This window comes from Peromyscus leucopus, chromosome 6, assembly GCF_004664715.2.
Source record: "Peromyscus leucopus breed LL Stock chromosome 6, UCI_PerLeu_2.1, whole genome shotgun sequence".
In the NCBI taxonomy this organism is placed as follows: Eukaryota; Metazoa; Chordata; class Mammalia; order Rodentia; family Cricetidae; genus Peromyscus; species Peromyscus leucopus.
Window position 1 is genome coordinate 116,934,586 of NC_051068.1, and position 17,058 is coordinate 116,951,643.

A 17,058-nucleotide genomic window follows, 5' to 3' on the forward strand; every position below is an offset into this window, starting at 1 on the left:
AGCACCCCAGGAAGCTGTGCTGTGTGCAGCCCAGCCAGCACTGCCTGACATAGGCAAGGGCCCTGCCTCTGGAGTTTGGGCTGCATGTACCTTGAGCCCTCAGAACATAGAATGAGGAGTCAAGGGAACTGACTGGACATTCGTAGCTCTGGTTATGTCCAAGCCAACTCAGCCATTCTCTAAATCTTCCCAGTAAGATCCCCTTTGAATGGTCTCCATGCCTCTCATAGACAGTACTTTCGTTCTTTTTTACAGACCAGAGCAGCAGCCTGTTTGCTCTTAGAAAATGGGCTTCTGTGGAACACTAGGTGTGTAAACCCCACCTCCTTACAGTGCAGAGCTGATCCATCAGCTCATGCACAGTAACACCTGACAGTCCCCGCTGTGTGGGCCACACCATACATCAGGCATCTCTTCCTTTGGTCAAAGTTCTTTCGACGGCACATCAAGCCCCTTGTCTTTGCTCGCTGACCATGGTGCCTTACCCTTGACACTGTCTGAGCCTTTCTTCTCACATTCTGTAAGTTCACATCCTAAGAGTTACTTTATTCAAAACTGAGATAAGGGACTAGGGAGATGACTTGATGAGCGTGAGGACCTGAGCTGTAATCCACAGAAGCCACATGAAGCTAGAAACAGTACCACACCTCTGTAGCACGTCTGTAGTGTGATGAGAAACAGAGACAGGAGAACCCCAGAAGCTGGGGGCTGGCGGGCCTGACTTGCACAGGAGACCCCGCCTTATGCAGAGTGATTAGTTCAAGGATCAACACCCAAGGTTGTCCTCTCATCTCCGCACTTGCACCTCCATGGTCTCCCCCCAGGCCTCCCTCCATCTCTCCTTGATAAAATATAAAATCTATAATTTTCCTATGTTTAAGTATAAAACTCATGAACCACCAGTTACATTCCCAATATATGTGAGTTTGCCTCTCCGTTTTTAGACCCGGCAGAGCTGGGTAACTAACAGAGCCTGTGGCGCTTTCTGTGTGCTTTCTGCCCCCTTCTTTCCATGACTCAAAGCTTCATTAATAATTTATCAGGAAATGGACAGAAGGAGAGCTACTTTCCAATTCCACTTCCTGCTGGGAAATCTGTCAGTCAGGAAAGCAGCTACTGGCCAAGATTGTTTCCATCTCGTTTCCCTTCAGTAGATAACATCAATTTGTCCCCTTATTTATTTATTTTGTGAAATATAGATTTCATATAACTGAGTTATAAATGTGTATGTGGTGTTTAAAGACCAATAATAAAATAAGCGCTTGCATGCCCACCCCTGGCTTATAAAACAGAATCCTGCCAGGACCACAGAAACCCCATGTGGTCCCCTCGTCCTGCCTCAGGAAACCATTCTCTCAGTCTGTAGATCATTTCCTGATCTTTCTTTGGAGTTTGTCTCAGTATATGTATTTCTAAGTTATGTGTCATTTATTGTTGCTCTTCTTGTAAGTTCCTACTGCTGTAGTGTCCATGATATGAATTCTTGTGTGATTTTTCTGCTTTTGACCTAAGTTGACAGATGTAAATGTAGTAGTTTTCTATGTTGAGTGGTTTTCTGTAGAAAGGAATACACCACCAAATATTGACTCATTTTGCTAGTGGTGTGTGGTGTGGGTGCTTCTTGGATTTTGTCTGTTACTACTGTCAACACTTCTGTCCCTGTCTGCTGGGCTCAGGCATAAGAGCTATTCTGTAAGGCCAACATTTGGATTCAGGGTTACCTGGTAAACTCTTTCCTGCTTCATTGTGATAGTTATATGATTTTCCTTTTCCATCTCAACTTTCTGATAAATGATCAATCTGGCATATCAGGGATGAAATCAACCCATCATTATTCACTTCTTCATGCAGAGCTGGATTTAGTTTGCTCATGTATCTAAAGCGTTTGCTTCCATGGACTATACTTTTTCTTTCTTGTTTTCCTCATCTGGTTTTGGTTAAACTGCTGTGTTACTCTCAAAATATTGTATTGGGGGATACTTCATATTTTTCTGTTCTCTGGAATTGGTACGATTTATATTGCGTATCGCTTCCTGGCAGTTCACTAGTGGGGAGATTTTAGCCTGATTCAGTCACTTTAATGATTGTATGACTATCTAGGCTTTCCTGGGCCCATGTCGGTGAGTCCTGTTTTCTGATTTTATCTCCTTTACCTCAGTGTTCAAAATGTTGGTTATAAAATCATTCTTAATGTCTCTTCAAACTTCATAGCCATCATAACTAGACTCCCTTTTCATCTGCCATGCTTGTACCTTCCTGCCTCCCATGGTTTCTTCCCCCTGACGAAGTTTGTCACCTTTATTACTCTCCTCAGAGGACTAAACATTGGCTTTTGTGAACCCTTTCTCTTGTGTTTCTTCTATCTCTCTTTGTCTCTTTCTTTTAAATTTCTTTATTTATACTCTATCCCTTTTTACCCTACATAATGAATTGGCATTTCATCTTATCAATTTTGAAATGTACACTTTTCTAATGTATAATTTCCCTTCAAATGCTACTTTAATTAAGTCTTTTTTCTGCTTTTGGTTTGTTTGTATATTTGTTTAGGACAAGGTCTCATGCAGCCCAGGCTAGCTTCAAATTCACTCTATATTTAATGATGAGCTTGAATTTCCAATCCTCCTGCCTCTACCTCCCCAGTACTAGAATTACAGACTTAATCTACCGCACACGGTGATAATCTCTGTTTGACATGAGTATTTCTAATACTATTTAGTTCTAAATGTTTCCTAAATTTTTATGATTTAATCATTGACTCATTAGTAGATAACAATGATTTTTTTTTTTTTTTTTTTTTTTTTTTGGTTTTTCGAGACAGGGTTTCTTTGAGTAGCTTTGCACCTTTCCTGGAGCTCACTTGGTAGCCCAGGCTGGCCTCGAACTCACAAAGATCCACCTGCCTCTGCCTCCCGAGTGCTGGGATTAAAGGCGTGCACCACCACCACCCGGCTGGATTTATTTTTAATGTGGCCATTCTTGTAAGTTTGGAGATGACCAGCTCTGCTGTAGTTGTAGAAGGGAAAGCATTTAGCCTGTATTTCCTTTATGAATTATGTTTCAAGTAGATCAATTTTTTGTCTTCTTAAAATTCTAAATGTAAATGCAGATCTCTAATTAAAAAAAAAAAAAAAAAAAAAAAAAAAAAAGTGGATCTGTGCCCAGGCATCAGCAGAGACTAAAACCACTGTGTGGCAACTTAATGGGAAAATGTAACGGACTTGATCATTCTAGTCCTACCTCACTGAAATGTTTGTTGCCATTGGTCACGTGCCTTGTGTGAAGCAATGGACCCCTCTGGAGAAAGAGAAAATGTAATTAACTGTCTCTTGGAAACTATCGATTTACTGAGAATTCAAAGAGTAAAGGAAGAGTGTAAATGATAAACAGTGTTAGGAAGTCAGCAGCCAAATCTGGATGGTAGGATTGTGGATTTGAGGAAAGCCCTGGTTTCTCTTATAAGTGAATGACATAGGAGAGGAAAGGAGATTTGGTTGTTTATTTATTTGTACATTTTGTGAGTTTTTAAATTTTTTTCATACAATATATTCAGACAAAAGGATATTTCAGATCTTTTCCCTCCCCTAAATCCTCCCAGAATTATTCAATTATTACCATTTCGTGTGTATGGGTGTTTTGTCTGCATGTATGCCTGTGTACCACATACATGCCTGGTGCCTGTGGAGACCAGAAGAGGTCACTGGATTCCCTGAACCACATTGTTGAGATTTCTTGAGTGCAGCATCCCTGTCGTGTCTAAGAACACTATCTCCCAGCTGACGTCCTATTCCTCTGGCTCTTAGAATCTTTCAGCCCATCTTCTGAGATGTTCCGTGAACCATAGGTATAGGTGTTGTGTTGTATGTTCATGGCCATTTTAAGGGTACAGTAAAGAAGCAGTGAGTCCCCTCAATATCTGGACAGCCACCACCATACATCGCCAGACATTCTTCATCTTCCCAAGCTGAAACTCCATCCCCATTCAGGACCACTACCCGTTTACCCCTTCTTCCAGCTCCTAGACACTGACTCATTATGTTCCATCACATCTGTTATAGGCAGAGAATTTTTTGTGGGCCTTTCCAAAAGGACAAATCAACGAGGCGCTGAAATCTTGGCTGATACTTTTAAGGTAGGTGAAGGATCGTTTATGCCTGGCTCAGAGTAATTGCTTAATAAATATTCATAGCCCCATTGAATCAATATGTCATGAGTAATTGTGTTTATATTTCACCAGCTTTAAAAATTATTCTTAGTATTTGTACATTTGCTAGACATTTTAAAGTCTATTAAATTCAAATTTCTCAGTAATTAGGATCCATTGAGCTCTCTCAGGAACAAGAAAGTTAGTGAGTTCACCTTCTGGCTTTTCCAAAGGTATAATCATACAAACAAACATCTAAATCAAAAAAATACATAACAAACACTAACACATGTTCCTGTGCATAATCATACAGACACTAACACATGTTCCTGTGCATAATCATGCAGACACTAACACATGTTCCTGTACATAATCACTTGTTCCTGACAAAATCACTTTAAAAAAGTAAAGCCTGGCGATCCAGATATGTCTGACATGAAATCTGATTTTCAGATTAGAATGTGGGGTCTTCTCTGCTGGGTGCTTACTGTATGCTGAAAACTGTGCCAGGTCTTGCCTGTGCTTTCCCTCAAGGTCCCTCTACTGCTCATGAGAAGAGGGTCACCAGCCTGCTTAGTAAAGGACACACACACACACACACACACACACACACACACACACACACACACACTCGCTCGTGTCCCTCCCCCTGTTCTAGAACCTCTGTTCCCTATGAGAATGTGAGGCTCTGGCTGACCCACAATGTCCACAAGGGACTCAAACAGCCCTCCCAGAATAGCCTGCTCCACAGCCCAAGGAACTAGCAAAGCTGGTGACATGGTCAAACTCTGGATGGAAACTGCTCTCTTCTTCCAGAATTCGTTGAACTGGCAATACCAGTTCCTGTGAGTCATCCCCACCCCCCAGACTGGCAGCTTTCAAAGGAGCAAGCGTGGTTATGGCAGTTTTTAATCAATCTTGAGAATTACCCTGCGGTAACAATCCACTTGTCTTTCTGTCCGTCTGTCTGCATAGGACTACGCCGTCTCCACGGTCCCTGTGGCTGATTCTTTGCATCTGAAGAGTTTCTGCAGCATGGCTGGGCCCAACCTGATTGCAATAGGGTCCAGTGAACCTGCGCAGAAGGCCCTCAAGGTAAACACAAAACTGTGCTTCTGGTGCAGCAGGCTGTGGCTGGCCGCAGGCTAGACACCGGGCAGGGGTAGCAAGAACTGAATGGATGGGCACCTGAGACACCTGTACTGTCTGCTCTGATTCTCACTAAGAGCCAAGAGCCCCTAAATGTGGAAAGGGCTCTTCAGTGGTAACCATTCTTTATCCCATGTCAAGTTTCCTCACTTCACCAGGTTTGTGAATGATAAACATCAAATTCATCGTTTCTACCCCCGGGGATGTGCCAGGGATCTTTGCGGTGTTTTCTCTCTCTCAGGCAGGGGAGTTGGTACATTAAGGGCTTATTACAATATTCTTATCCTTTTGTTGTGTCTAGACTACTGCATAAGGACCTTCTAGAAAGCTGTGACTCGGAAGAATCTAGAAAGCTTGCCTTCTTCACTTTTATTTAGAATGATAAACTTTAGCACAGGAAAGCTTCTAGGTGAATCCCGGAAAGCCCAGGAATATTGTGACTTTCTGAGGTCACAGACTAGATCTATGAGTCCATGGATGATGAGGGCTTTTCCATTGTTGCCATGTTTTCCCTGTGATAACACTCCTCTGGCTGTAGCTTCAACCCTGGGAGATAATCTGCAGGCTCTGGAAGGACAGAGACCAGATCCTACTATCTATCCTTTGAGTTCCTTCCTGTCTGGCCCTTTACAGAGCCTGAATCTAATCCTGATGAGGGGTAAAGTGGCATTGTCTCCTTTGAGCTGATAAACGAGATAAACTAGAGTGCATTGCTGAGGTCACAAGACTGGCCCCTTCCTCTGAAGTGGCCTTTCATGTCAACATACATGACTCATCTATGAACCCCAAACCAGGGACTCCTCAAGCAAAGAGAGTGAGGGCGACCTGTGTCCCCGGTCTATGCTGTGTATTGCTTTGCTCTTTCCTATCTTTCCTCCTCTTCCTCAGCAAACCCAGGAGCTGCACTGCCTGGAGCAGGTTCCCCTCTGTGGAATTTGCTGCTTATCCAGCCTTTTCCCCTTTCTTCCCTAACTGTATCTGCGACAGCATTCGCATCTAGGGCTTCTAACAGCTGTTGCTGAATTATCTGCTGGCTTTGATTTCTGTGAGAGCGGCTTCTCTGGTCTCCTGGAGAGTATGCCTTTTGTTTGGCTTCATCTGGAGAACTATGTCAGCTTTCTGTGGAGAGGAAAGATAATGTCTCCAAAGAAAGCATTTGATGAATGGTACCATCCAGGGGACCTGGGAAGATGGTATTTCTCCTTGGGGAGTAACTGTGGTATCTGTCCACGGCAGCCGAGCTGGTCTGCACGTGTTTGGAATCGATTATAAGGGAAAGGGAACTTAAGCTGGCTTGAACCCTGCCTTTGTGTAAATGAGCACAAAGAACCCTTCTAGACAAAGTAGAAAAGAAGTAGCCCTTACGCCCTTGTGAGTCGACTAGGTCCGAATTCCAGCCGCATGGTGATCGCTGCCTCAGCGGGTGCTGACTCTGTCTGGAGAACTGACACAACAGAGTGAGAGATGATATGATAGGGTCCGTTGTCTGGAAAGATGCGGATTGCTACTCCAAGGCCAAAGCAAAGCAGAGAGCTCCCTAATAGCTTTCCCAGAGAAAGCCCGCTGGCAAAAATGGGACTAGAAGTAGGTCAAAAGCAATGGGTAGCATTTGCCAGGGTGGGATTCAGTGAGAGAGTGTGCTCCAGGTGGGGACATCATATAAGCTGAAACTGAGCAAAGCGTGTTCATGAGGTGTGAGCAGCTTGCCAGCCTCTGGCTGGAGCAGGTGGGATCTACAGATGTCGTAATTTGCAGAGGAGGAAGGAAAGTTGTCATGTGAAGAGTCTGCGTGCCTGTACATCTCTGAGTAGAAAGGTCCTTCCTTCAGAGACACTGGACCAGCACTCCTCTTTCCAAAAATGGTGAGCATTTCTGTTGCAGCCAGCAATGAGGAGCACTGATAAGCTGGCAAAATCAAACATCCAAAAAGTAGATTCACATCCCAATTCCCATCGAATGTCTCAGTGTGTGTGTGTGTGTGTGTGTGTGTGTGTGTGTGTGTGTGTGTGTCCCATTTTCCTTCATCCTTCTCTTGCCATTGGCAGGTTCTGTACGATGGTATCTCTTAGAACATTCTAGGGAGACTTCCTAGTCCTTCCTGCCGAATTCATCTGAGTATGAACAATGATGGCCATCCTCCACATGAAACCCTCTGTGTCAGAAGCTATAAATAGCCCCCACAAGCTCCAAGGGCACTCTTTGGAGATCATTTTTCCATCAGCAAATGTACTGCCTAAACCATGGGCCTGGGGAGTAGGTGAATGCCTGTCTGTCCTGTTCCTAATATCAAAAAAAAAAAAAAAAAAAGTCTTTTTACTTTGTAGTGAGAACATGACAGACTCAGCCGGAAAATAATGAGCTTTTCCACAGGGGATGGTCTCAGGTCGGAAGCAGGTGGTCAGTGACATAATATTTAGGTGACCTGAGATGTCCATTTATCTGATCTGAGAAAAGCTTGGTTCCTGTGTAAGGCTGCCAATAAAACTAAGAAAGGGTGAGTCCTATTGCTGGCTTGAAGATAGACATACTAATAAAGACATGCAGGAAGAGAGATAGAAACACATATATCACTTATAAATCACTTATAAAAGCAGAAGCATTACTGGTGTGCTGTTCCCCCATATTATAGGTGGAAATACTAAGATTCGATGAAATAAACATTTTGAGTAGAGTCTTCTGCCTCAAGGCTCTAATTTCCTGGACCTTGACTCTCCTTTCCTTGACTTCCCACTGTGTTCTCATCAGCCTGCTGGTGCTGTGATAAATACCTGAGATAAATCAACTTCAAAGCATTAAAGTCTTACGGTTTTGGTGGCTTTGATCCATGGTCACTTGACCTATGGCAAGTCAACACCATGGAGAGGCACACACAGGGCAACCTGGCCACTCACCTGAGGGCAGTGGGGGTGCTGGGAGAAAGGGGGCCAAGGACCCAGGATCTCCCACAAAAGCACCGTCTTAGAGTGATACAACTTACTCCCACCAGACCCCACATCCTAAAAGTTCCACCACTTCCCAGTAGTACCACAGGCTGGTGGTCAAGCCTATGATACGTGAGCCTTTGGGAGACACCCAGAATCAAACCATAGCTCCTGCCCTACTCAGTGGCCCTACTATTGGAAAACCTTTTCTAATTATCTAATTTTAACCAGAGGTTGGTTCTGCTGATCACTAGCCTCTCCTCTCTCCAATTATTTACTACTGTGTATTATGTATATGTGTGTGTGTGTGTGTATATATATATGTATGTGTGTATGTATGTATGTGTGTATGTATGTATATATATGTATGTGTATGTATATATGTGTGTGTATGTATGTATGTACACAATTACTTTTGCCAGTATCCAGAATCTGACTGTTTTCAGGGAGGAGGATTTGGTTCCAAATACTGTTTTCCTCACCAACCTGGCTGTCTCTGTTATTGTCTTGGTGAAGAAGCCACAGCTGCTTGGGCATTTCTTTAAAGGGCAAACCATTCAAACAGAGGTGAGTCACATACACCAAAAGCTTTCTTTATCTGTCATTCCTCTCTGATCTGCTTCCTGCTGAATCTGAAACCTCTTTTTCACATGTTCATGTAAAGCTGGGAGCCCAGGGGTTTGTGACTAGTCTTACTGTATTTGAAACACTCTGCCATAGTTCCTATCTATTCTCGATTAATGAAGTGCATTCTGATGAATGTGGTCATCGTATATATCTAGGTTGTAGTGAAACTGAGATTTTGGTGTGAATTAGCCTCTTCTTTCTGTAGTTTAACTTAGGTAGGATAAAACGGTTGTAAGTTCTCTACTTTGATCACTGTTGGAGAAGGTGCCTTGTCCAAAGAGGAGTTTGTTATTGGGCCTGCAGCCTTTCTTTGTAAATTTTAATTCATACCCATCCTTACTGTTAGAATCGTCTTCCATTTGTTGTTAGTAGATCAACAGTGTCTGAGATCTATATTCTGTAATAGCCTATTGGAATTCACTGAGGCTAGATGCAACTTGATTTCAAATCTGAGCCTCTCCTCCAGCAAAAATGTAAATAAAAAAAGGGGCACCCATAAAGCACCTCAAATGAGTGGGAGCTCATCCATCTAGAAGCCTAGGGAACATTAGGCCATATCCAGGAGCCCAAAGTCCACAGCGACATGTTAGTCCTGAAAGCTCTGTTTTCTCGTGTTGGGCATTGGAAGTGCTTTGATGGCTTCAGTATCATCCGGGGTGTTGTCACTCCATCTTGGGGGTCCATTTGCACTGCTCTGGGTCCTGTGAGGCAGTAGGAAACGATGTGAGTAAATCCACTGTGCACTGTCTGTCCCTTTGAGTCATTCTAGTTCTCAGAATCCCCAGGGTGTGCCCATAGTGACACTGGCACACTTCCGAGGAAGCTCGTAAACTTGGGAGAGATGTTGAAAACCCCTCAGTGTAGTTCTCAAGATCAGCAAAGAAACCACCACTCCAGGTGGTGGCACAAGCCTTTAAACCAGCACTCGGGAGGCAGAGGCAGGTGGAGCTTTGTAAGTTCAAGGCCAGCCTGGTCCTCAGATCCAGTTCCAGGACAACCAAGGCTACACAGAGAAATCCTGTCTCAAAAAAACAATAAGAGGAGGGAAGGAAGGAAGAAAGAAAGAAAGACAGACTACCCAAATCCTGGTTGATCTACTTGAGGTCTTGTATAGAGCAAGGTCACTGAGCACAAACAGGTCCATATTCTATAACCTGTTCTTCGAGGGGGCACATTCAAACAAGGGAAACTACATGTACTCTTAGTAGTAAAGGGTTGAGTCTGTGAGAGTGCAGCACACTGGACTGCTTTACAGTAGGTGGTAGTGATGTTGCTAACGGCTCTAGTTCTCCCAGTTTACCAGGAGGAGGGAGTATCTATCTCTCAGTTGAGTATTCAGTCTTATTGATGAGGACTGTTATGTTTGTATCCAATTTACATGATTAGAATAAATCTAGGTCTTGTGGTAAAGCAAACAAAGTTTATACAGAGCACTTGCTTAACTATTTATATAAGAAATCTACTTGTAGAATAGTATGGAAAAACACTGTCTACTGGACATGGCATGACCATTTCACTGGAGAGCTCACAGCACAGAGGTCACTTGCACAAGGTAGCGCCCATCAACATTCCATCATGATGGGAGGAATATCTTATTAGGGAGCTAGTGACCCCAAGTCCACATATGGAGGACTCGTGAGTGTCAGGCTTAAACAGAGGAAGAATGGGGACAGGGAACGAGAAGCATATATGTTATCTGCCTTGATCTAAGTGTGGGCTTGTTGAGTGTTGTCTGGACTCCAACTCAGCAAGGTGACTCAAGCAAGCCCTCCCTGCTTCCAAGGATAAGGTAGTTCTTGGGAAATAGTTACTGCCATTCCAGGGGACAGCTTACCTTCATGGATAGTTGTCCTCATCTGAGGGGCGGTCTGTACTGTGATGTTCTTCTCCTCTTACAAGCCAAGGTGACCTCAAGGACAGGACAACCACCGATCTCTGTGCCTTCAGCCCAAAGGAGGGTGAGTGAGTGACAGGCTGGCTTGCAGGGTAGGCAGATAACTCAGAGTAGAGGACACAGACCCAGAAAGGCCTCAGAGATGCCAGGCTCTGCCCCACATTCAGCTAATGTGTCTCCACAGGTGCTGTTTGAAAACTTGGTTGTTAGCTCATGGTCTATTATTGGAGGCTGTAGAACTATTAGGAGATAAAGCCTAGCTGAAGAATTGAGCTGTGGTGAGAGCTTAAAGTTTATAGCCTACCTCTGCTTTCAACTTACTCTCTGACTTCTGGCCTACCAAGATGAGAGGAGTCCTAGCTAGCCACAAGTTCCCACTACCATAAACTCCAGCATGCCTTCCTCTCAACCATGAGCCAAAATCCTCCTTTCAAGCGATTGATCACAGCAACAAGAATAACTAATAAAGTCTTCTTGTGGGCCCAAGTGAGAAGTCAGTACTTTTAGCAAAAGCAATTTCTAAGTGTGTGTTATGAAAATACAACTGTTGTTGGAAGTGGACTATGATTAATTTACAGGTGAACCTAGGTCCACCTCCCACACCCCTACTTCATCCTCCACATGATCCCCACCTTTCTCACAGACTAGCTTGTTTTTTTAATAAAGGAAGACATGAAAATTAATTTTGTGCCATCTTTTACTGTGTTCTTTTTTTAGTTCCATCTAAAATCAATCACCTTCCTCTCCACAAGCCTGGGTTAATTACATGCTATCTGTCACAGGAGGACAGTTTCTAATAACCGCCCTCAGGAGACACTTGCAATAATTCTAACTTAATCTCCTTGGTAGCATTCAGTCCTCCAGTCAGAGAGGAAAAGTAAAAGGACAGAAAAGGAAGAAACTTTCAGAGAGAGAGAGAGGAGGGGGAGAGAGAGGAGGGGAGAGAGAGAGGAGGGGGAGAGAGAGAGTGGAGGGGAGAGAGTAGAGAGTGGAGGGAAGAGAGAGAGAGTGGAGGGGAGAGAGAGTAGAGAGGAGGGGGAGAGAGAGAGAGGAGGGGAAGAGAGAGTGGAGGGGGAGAGAGAGAGTGGAGGGGGAGAGAGAGTGGAGGGGGAGAGAGAGAGAGTGGAGGGGAGAGAGTGGAGGGGAGAGAGAGTGGAGGGGAGAGAGAGAGGAGGGGAGAGAGAGTGGAGGGGAGAGAGAGAGGAGGAGAAGAGAGAGTAGAGGGGAGAGAGAGAGTGGAGGGGGAGAGAGAGAGGAGGGGAAGAGAGAGTGGAGGGGAGAGAGAGAGGAGGAGAAGAGAGAGTGGAGGGGAGAGAGAGTGGAGGGGGAGAGAGAGTGGAGGGGGAGAGAGAGAGAGTGGAGGGGGAGAGAGAGTGGAGGGGAGAGAGAGAGAGAGGAGGGGGAGAGAGAGTGGAGGGGAGAGAGAGAGTGGAGGGGGAGAGAGAGAGTGGAGGGGAGGGAGAGAGAGAGAGAGGAGGGAGGAGAGAGAGAGTGGAGGGGAGAGAGAGAGAGTGGAGGGGAGAGAGAGAGAGGAGGGGAGAGAGAGAGAGGAGGGGAAGAGAGAGAGGAGGGGAGAGAGAGAGGAGGGGAAGAGAGAGTGGAGGGAGAGAGAGAGTGGGAGGGGAGAGAGAGTGGAGGGGGAGAGAGAGAGGAGGGGAAGAGAGAGCGGAGGGGGAGAGAGAGCGGAGGGAAGAAGTGGTGACCTGTAGCGGTCACTTGCTCTTGTGATGAAGCACCACAGCAATAGCACTGACAGAGGAACGGGGGGGGGGGGGGTTTTTTGGGGTTACAGTCCACGGGGATGAGAGTGCATCGCGCCCGGGAGGCTCGGCACGAGTGGCAGGCATGGCAGCGGACCTCACATCTTGAACTGCAAGCCAGCATGAAGCAACGAGAGAAACTGAAAGTAGCTGGGCTTTGAACCCTCACAGCTTGCCACCGTGATGGTCCTCCTCCAGCCAGGTGGCGCCTCCTAAACCTCTCCAAACTGTCACCAACTGGAGACCTATGAAGACATTCTTATTCAAACCACCACATGGCTCTTAGCTAAAACTCAGAAAATTAGTTGATAAGGAAGTTGCTGACCCAGCCTAGAAGAGACACAGGACTGGCCTGTTGAATGTCTCTGCCATCTGCTGGCCAGGAGACACAGCAGTGTTCTTAGCTTCTTACTCTGCGCTGGAGAGCAGTTGCTTTCTCCTTAGGACATTCAAACCAGCCTTCCTTCCTTCCTTCCTCTCCTTCCTTCCTTCCTCCTCCCCCCCCCTCCCTCCCTCCCTCCTTCCTCCCCCTTCCTTCCTTCCTTCCTTCCTTCCTTCTTCCTTCCTTCCTTCCTTCCTCCCTCCCTTCTTATTGATAATTTTGTTCTTAGCAAGGTGTGGAAATATATCCTTGGATCTCAAATTCAAGGTCAGCCAGGCCTTCATAGTATAACCTTGTCTCCAAAAACATAGAAATAAAAATTCTGGTTTTTATATTATAATAAATTGTTGTTTTAAAAGTAGAAAGAACTATAAGACCTCCACTCCATTTTTCATATCTTTGGCATGTAAATGAACTGGAGTACAGTGAGTGGAATTCCAATAGGCTTGAAATGTTAAATTAAATGCTCTGGGTGCATTTCAATGGGAACGTCTTTTAGGCTTCTGGTCTACTTCCTGAAATAACTGAATGCATATGTAAGATTCCTAGAAGGAAGACAGGCCTGCTTTGCAGCTCATTTGAATTGCGTAGAACAGAGCTTGTTTTTCTCTGAATGACTAACTGTATAATGCAGGTCACTCAGACCATGTTTCCTCTTGTTTTGACTCAGCTTCACCATTGATTTTTATGTCCAAAAATGTCCATGTCATTTTATAGATGGCCATATAAAAATTAAGATGGAAAAACCCTGGATGTGTTTGGAACTTACATGTTTTTTTCACTGTCTGGAATTTCCTTTAATGACACTGCAACAATGGCAAAGCCAGCGGACAAGTGAAAATTCACTAGTCTTAACCGAGTGATTGAAATGGAAAAATAAAGACATTGTCTTTGCGCTTGCTCCAGAGAATTACAGGGGCAGCCACCAGCGTTCCCACTTAGAGCCTCTGCTGTAAAAGGCACACATACTGTCCATCCTCTTGCGGTTTAATTCAGCCTTGCTCTCTGGGCGTCCATTCCAGGTGGATTCACCAGGTTCACAGAGCAGTGGTGTCTTTCTGTCTACCACATCTGTATTGAGAAATTAAAACAGTACACAAACAGCTTCTACCAACCGTGTGTGCTTCTGGGCAGCAGTTCCCCAGCTGACAGTATTCCCGGTGCTGAGTGCCAGCGAGGCTGGGGTGGCCAAAATCAAATGCTTTGGCATGATAAGACAATAAATAATTTGAAGCTGTAAGGCTAAAACAGCCCAAGCAGGAAAAGAAAAAACTGGCCAAGTGGGAGGAAGGGAAAAATGATATGCACATTCTTTTTTCTACTGGCCTTTCAGGAAAATGACAGAATGGAGAAAAGGGGAAGACATTATGCTGAAAGTACTGTTCAGTATGTCCATTACACACTGGAACATCAAAAGTACTGTGCTGACTCCAGGGGGTACTGCAAGGGGAATTCAGGCATCTCTCCGTGGTCAGGCACATGCCCTCCCATGGGGCTTTGCAATCCAAGACTCACAAAAGTAAAAGTCAGAACATTACCTCAAATTAGCAGTTCCTAACATCATCGAAAGGCCTTTCTGAAAACATTACTTTGCCAGTCTCAGAAAATTCTGAGGATCCAGGTTCTAGGAGAGATCCCAGTTCCACAGGAGATGTTGGTTCAAGGATATGAGCAACTTCTTAGGCACCTATCTTAGAATCCCAGATAAGAGATAAAGGGCCACTGAAGAAGCCATGTCTAGGTGACATGGACACAAAATAGAGAAAGCAGCAAACTAAAGCCATGGGGGTTAGAAATCCTAACCTTAATTGCTGCCTAAAAATCCAACATGACCTAAACTGGGAACATAATACCTAACTAGATAATCATTTAGAGTCCAGCTTTCCATCCATTTGACATGCGAAAATTCCTTTCTAAAATATCCCATTTTACCAAAACTCAACAAATGTTATCATTTTTCTGAGAATAGGAAGCTTGCCTATGTATGACTCATACTTCTATATTTTTGTGCAGCTCCCCCAACACACACACACATACACACACACACACACACACACACACACACACACACACACACACACCTAATATCAGGGCCTGAGCTTGCTGTGTGAAAATTTTTGCAGGAAAAGTGAGTTTCAAGCCACTCTGATGGAAGAGGAGAATTTGAAAAGTGATCCCATGTTGATTTTACTAAAGCAGCATGAATTCCCACAGAGCCAAGCCAGCTAGCAGGGCAAAGCAGAGAACCCAGAATCTAAATTCATGGATTGTCATCCTGGCTGTTCCTCTAGCTCTCCCCATGTGACCCCATGTACTCAGTCTATTCTTGGAGGAAAAAAAAAAAGTTGAATCAGCCTCGCTAAGAAATGAGAGCATCATTCTTTCCTGCTGGGAACTCCATGATGGCCAGTCAAGGTAATTGCCATTAAATGTGAGGGTTTGAAACCACCTTTAAAAAAAAAAGTATCTGTGTAATTGTAAAGCATTTGATAAGGATTATTTCAAAGGAGGCCTACTGTTTCACCTAATGTGCTATTGTCCTTATTGGTCACAGGAATTGGGTTTTTTTTTTTTTACCTATGGTCTGTGGAGAGCTTAAAAATGTTGTGTGTGTGTGTCTGTGTGTATCTGTCTTTGTGTGTATCTGTCTCTGTCTGTGGGTCTTTCATCTGTCTCTATGTCTGTCTGGGTGTGGATGTCTCTCTCTCTCTCTCTCTCTCTCTCTCTGTGTGTGTGTGTGTGTGTGTGTGTGTCTGTCTGTCTGTCTGTCTGTCTGTCTGTCTGGTCTTTTGAGGCAGTATCTCAGTCCTCGGCTCGGGCTGACCATCCTCCTCCCTCAACCTTCTGAATGCACCATCAGGCCAGCCCTAGGGATTTTTAGGAGAAGGGTAAAATCAGAGTGTGGTCCTTCAGAGATGCTGTGCTGTGATGACTCAACAGAAATAGTGATTGCTTCTTGTAAAACTAGTCAGATGTCGTCTTTCAGGAATATTTGAGAAGGACGACACTGTGAGGATAGACAGGGCACTGCAGACGGCAAGGCCAGGTGAGGAGGGACTGGACCTTGTGGCTGAGGGACTTCGAAGGAAAGAACAGTGCTGAGCAAACTGAGCCGAAGAAACCTCCAGAACAGGGCAACCTTGGGGGGATTTGGAAAAGACTTTAAACCTTCCCAGTGCCTCTGAACTGGTCCCCATCTCCTCCAAAGGAACAAACCATCAGAAATCACTGGGCAAAGGATGTTGCTGCATTTCACTGACCTAGATTCATGTTTTGGGAACTGAGTGATACCCAGACATGTCCAGAGGACAGCTGCTCTGGAGGACATCCAGTGTCTAAGACACTAGCGGGCTGGCTTCCACGTCAGTTTCCATTGGCAGCACTGGGGTCAGCATTTGTCCAACTGTGGAGTCTCTGTCACCCCTCACTCTTTCCCATCATTTTCTTTAAGTTTGTATTTACCCGTAGTCAGAGCCCATCCAAAAAACAAAAATCAAGTTGCGTATCTTCTATCCTTACCAGCCTCCGGTTTGTTTTCTTGGCCTAACTGACTTGGCAAAAGATTAAATTATAAATAAAAGGATGATGCCTGTCTCACGGGCTAAACTTGTACATCACAGTGTGGCCCCTGTGACCCCTGTATTCAGTGACCCGCCGGCCATGCCAAGCGCAGCACCTCTGGTGTTGAAGGGATTAGGAAATGTGTCGGTTCGGTTGGAAGGAGGACGGTTGAGTTTTGGGTTACCGATCTTCTGAGGAAGTCACATGTGTTAAATGCCTCTGGTGTTGATGGGTGCCCTCTGACTTGGCTGCACATCAGTAAAGCGTGTGGTCAAATGCAGGCACTAAGTCAGAGGTGGTGTTTTGACTGTGAACTCTTGGCCAGTCCTTGTGGAGAACTTCCTTCTCCAGGGCAGCTGCACTCCCACCAGCCCCCCTCCCCCACTGCTAGCCCCCTCTCTCAGTAGTCACTTACTTCTCTATTCCCATCTTCCAGATGTCATGTTAGCCCTGCAATCTTTACGAATATCTGTAAACCTTGTTTCCTGTTACGAACCCTGGGTGGTTATACTGTGTTGGACTCCTGGATTTCTCACAGCATTACTTCAGGATATAAAAGATAGCTTTGGAGATAGGCCCCAGCAGCCTATCTCTTTATCCTTTCACGCAGTAGGACCAAGTTC

At 44.9% G+C, this 17,058-nt stretch overlaps 1 protein-coding gene across 2 annotated transcripts in view; it reads left to right on the forward strand.

The window, feature by feature from the left end:
* Ddah1 (dimethylarginine dimethylaminohydrolase 1) overlaps nucleotides 1-17,058 on the forward strand; it is a 128,721-nt gene that overhangs the window by 95,477 nt on the left and 16,186 nt on the right. For both annotated transcript variants that reach the window (XM_028876887.2, XM_037207173.1), the window contains exons 3-4: nucleotides 4,056-4,129; nucleotides 5,117-5,236. In XM_028876887.2, the coding sequence (XP_028732720.1) occupies nucleotides 4,056-4,129; nucleotides 5,117-5,236 (194 nt within the window). The remainder of the gene's footprint in view (nucleotides 1-4,055; nucleotides 4,130-5,116; nucleotides 5,237-17,058) is intronic.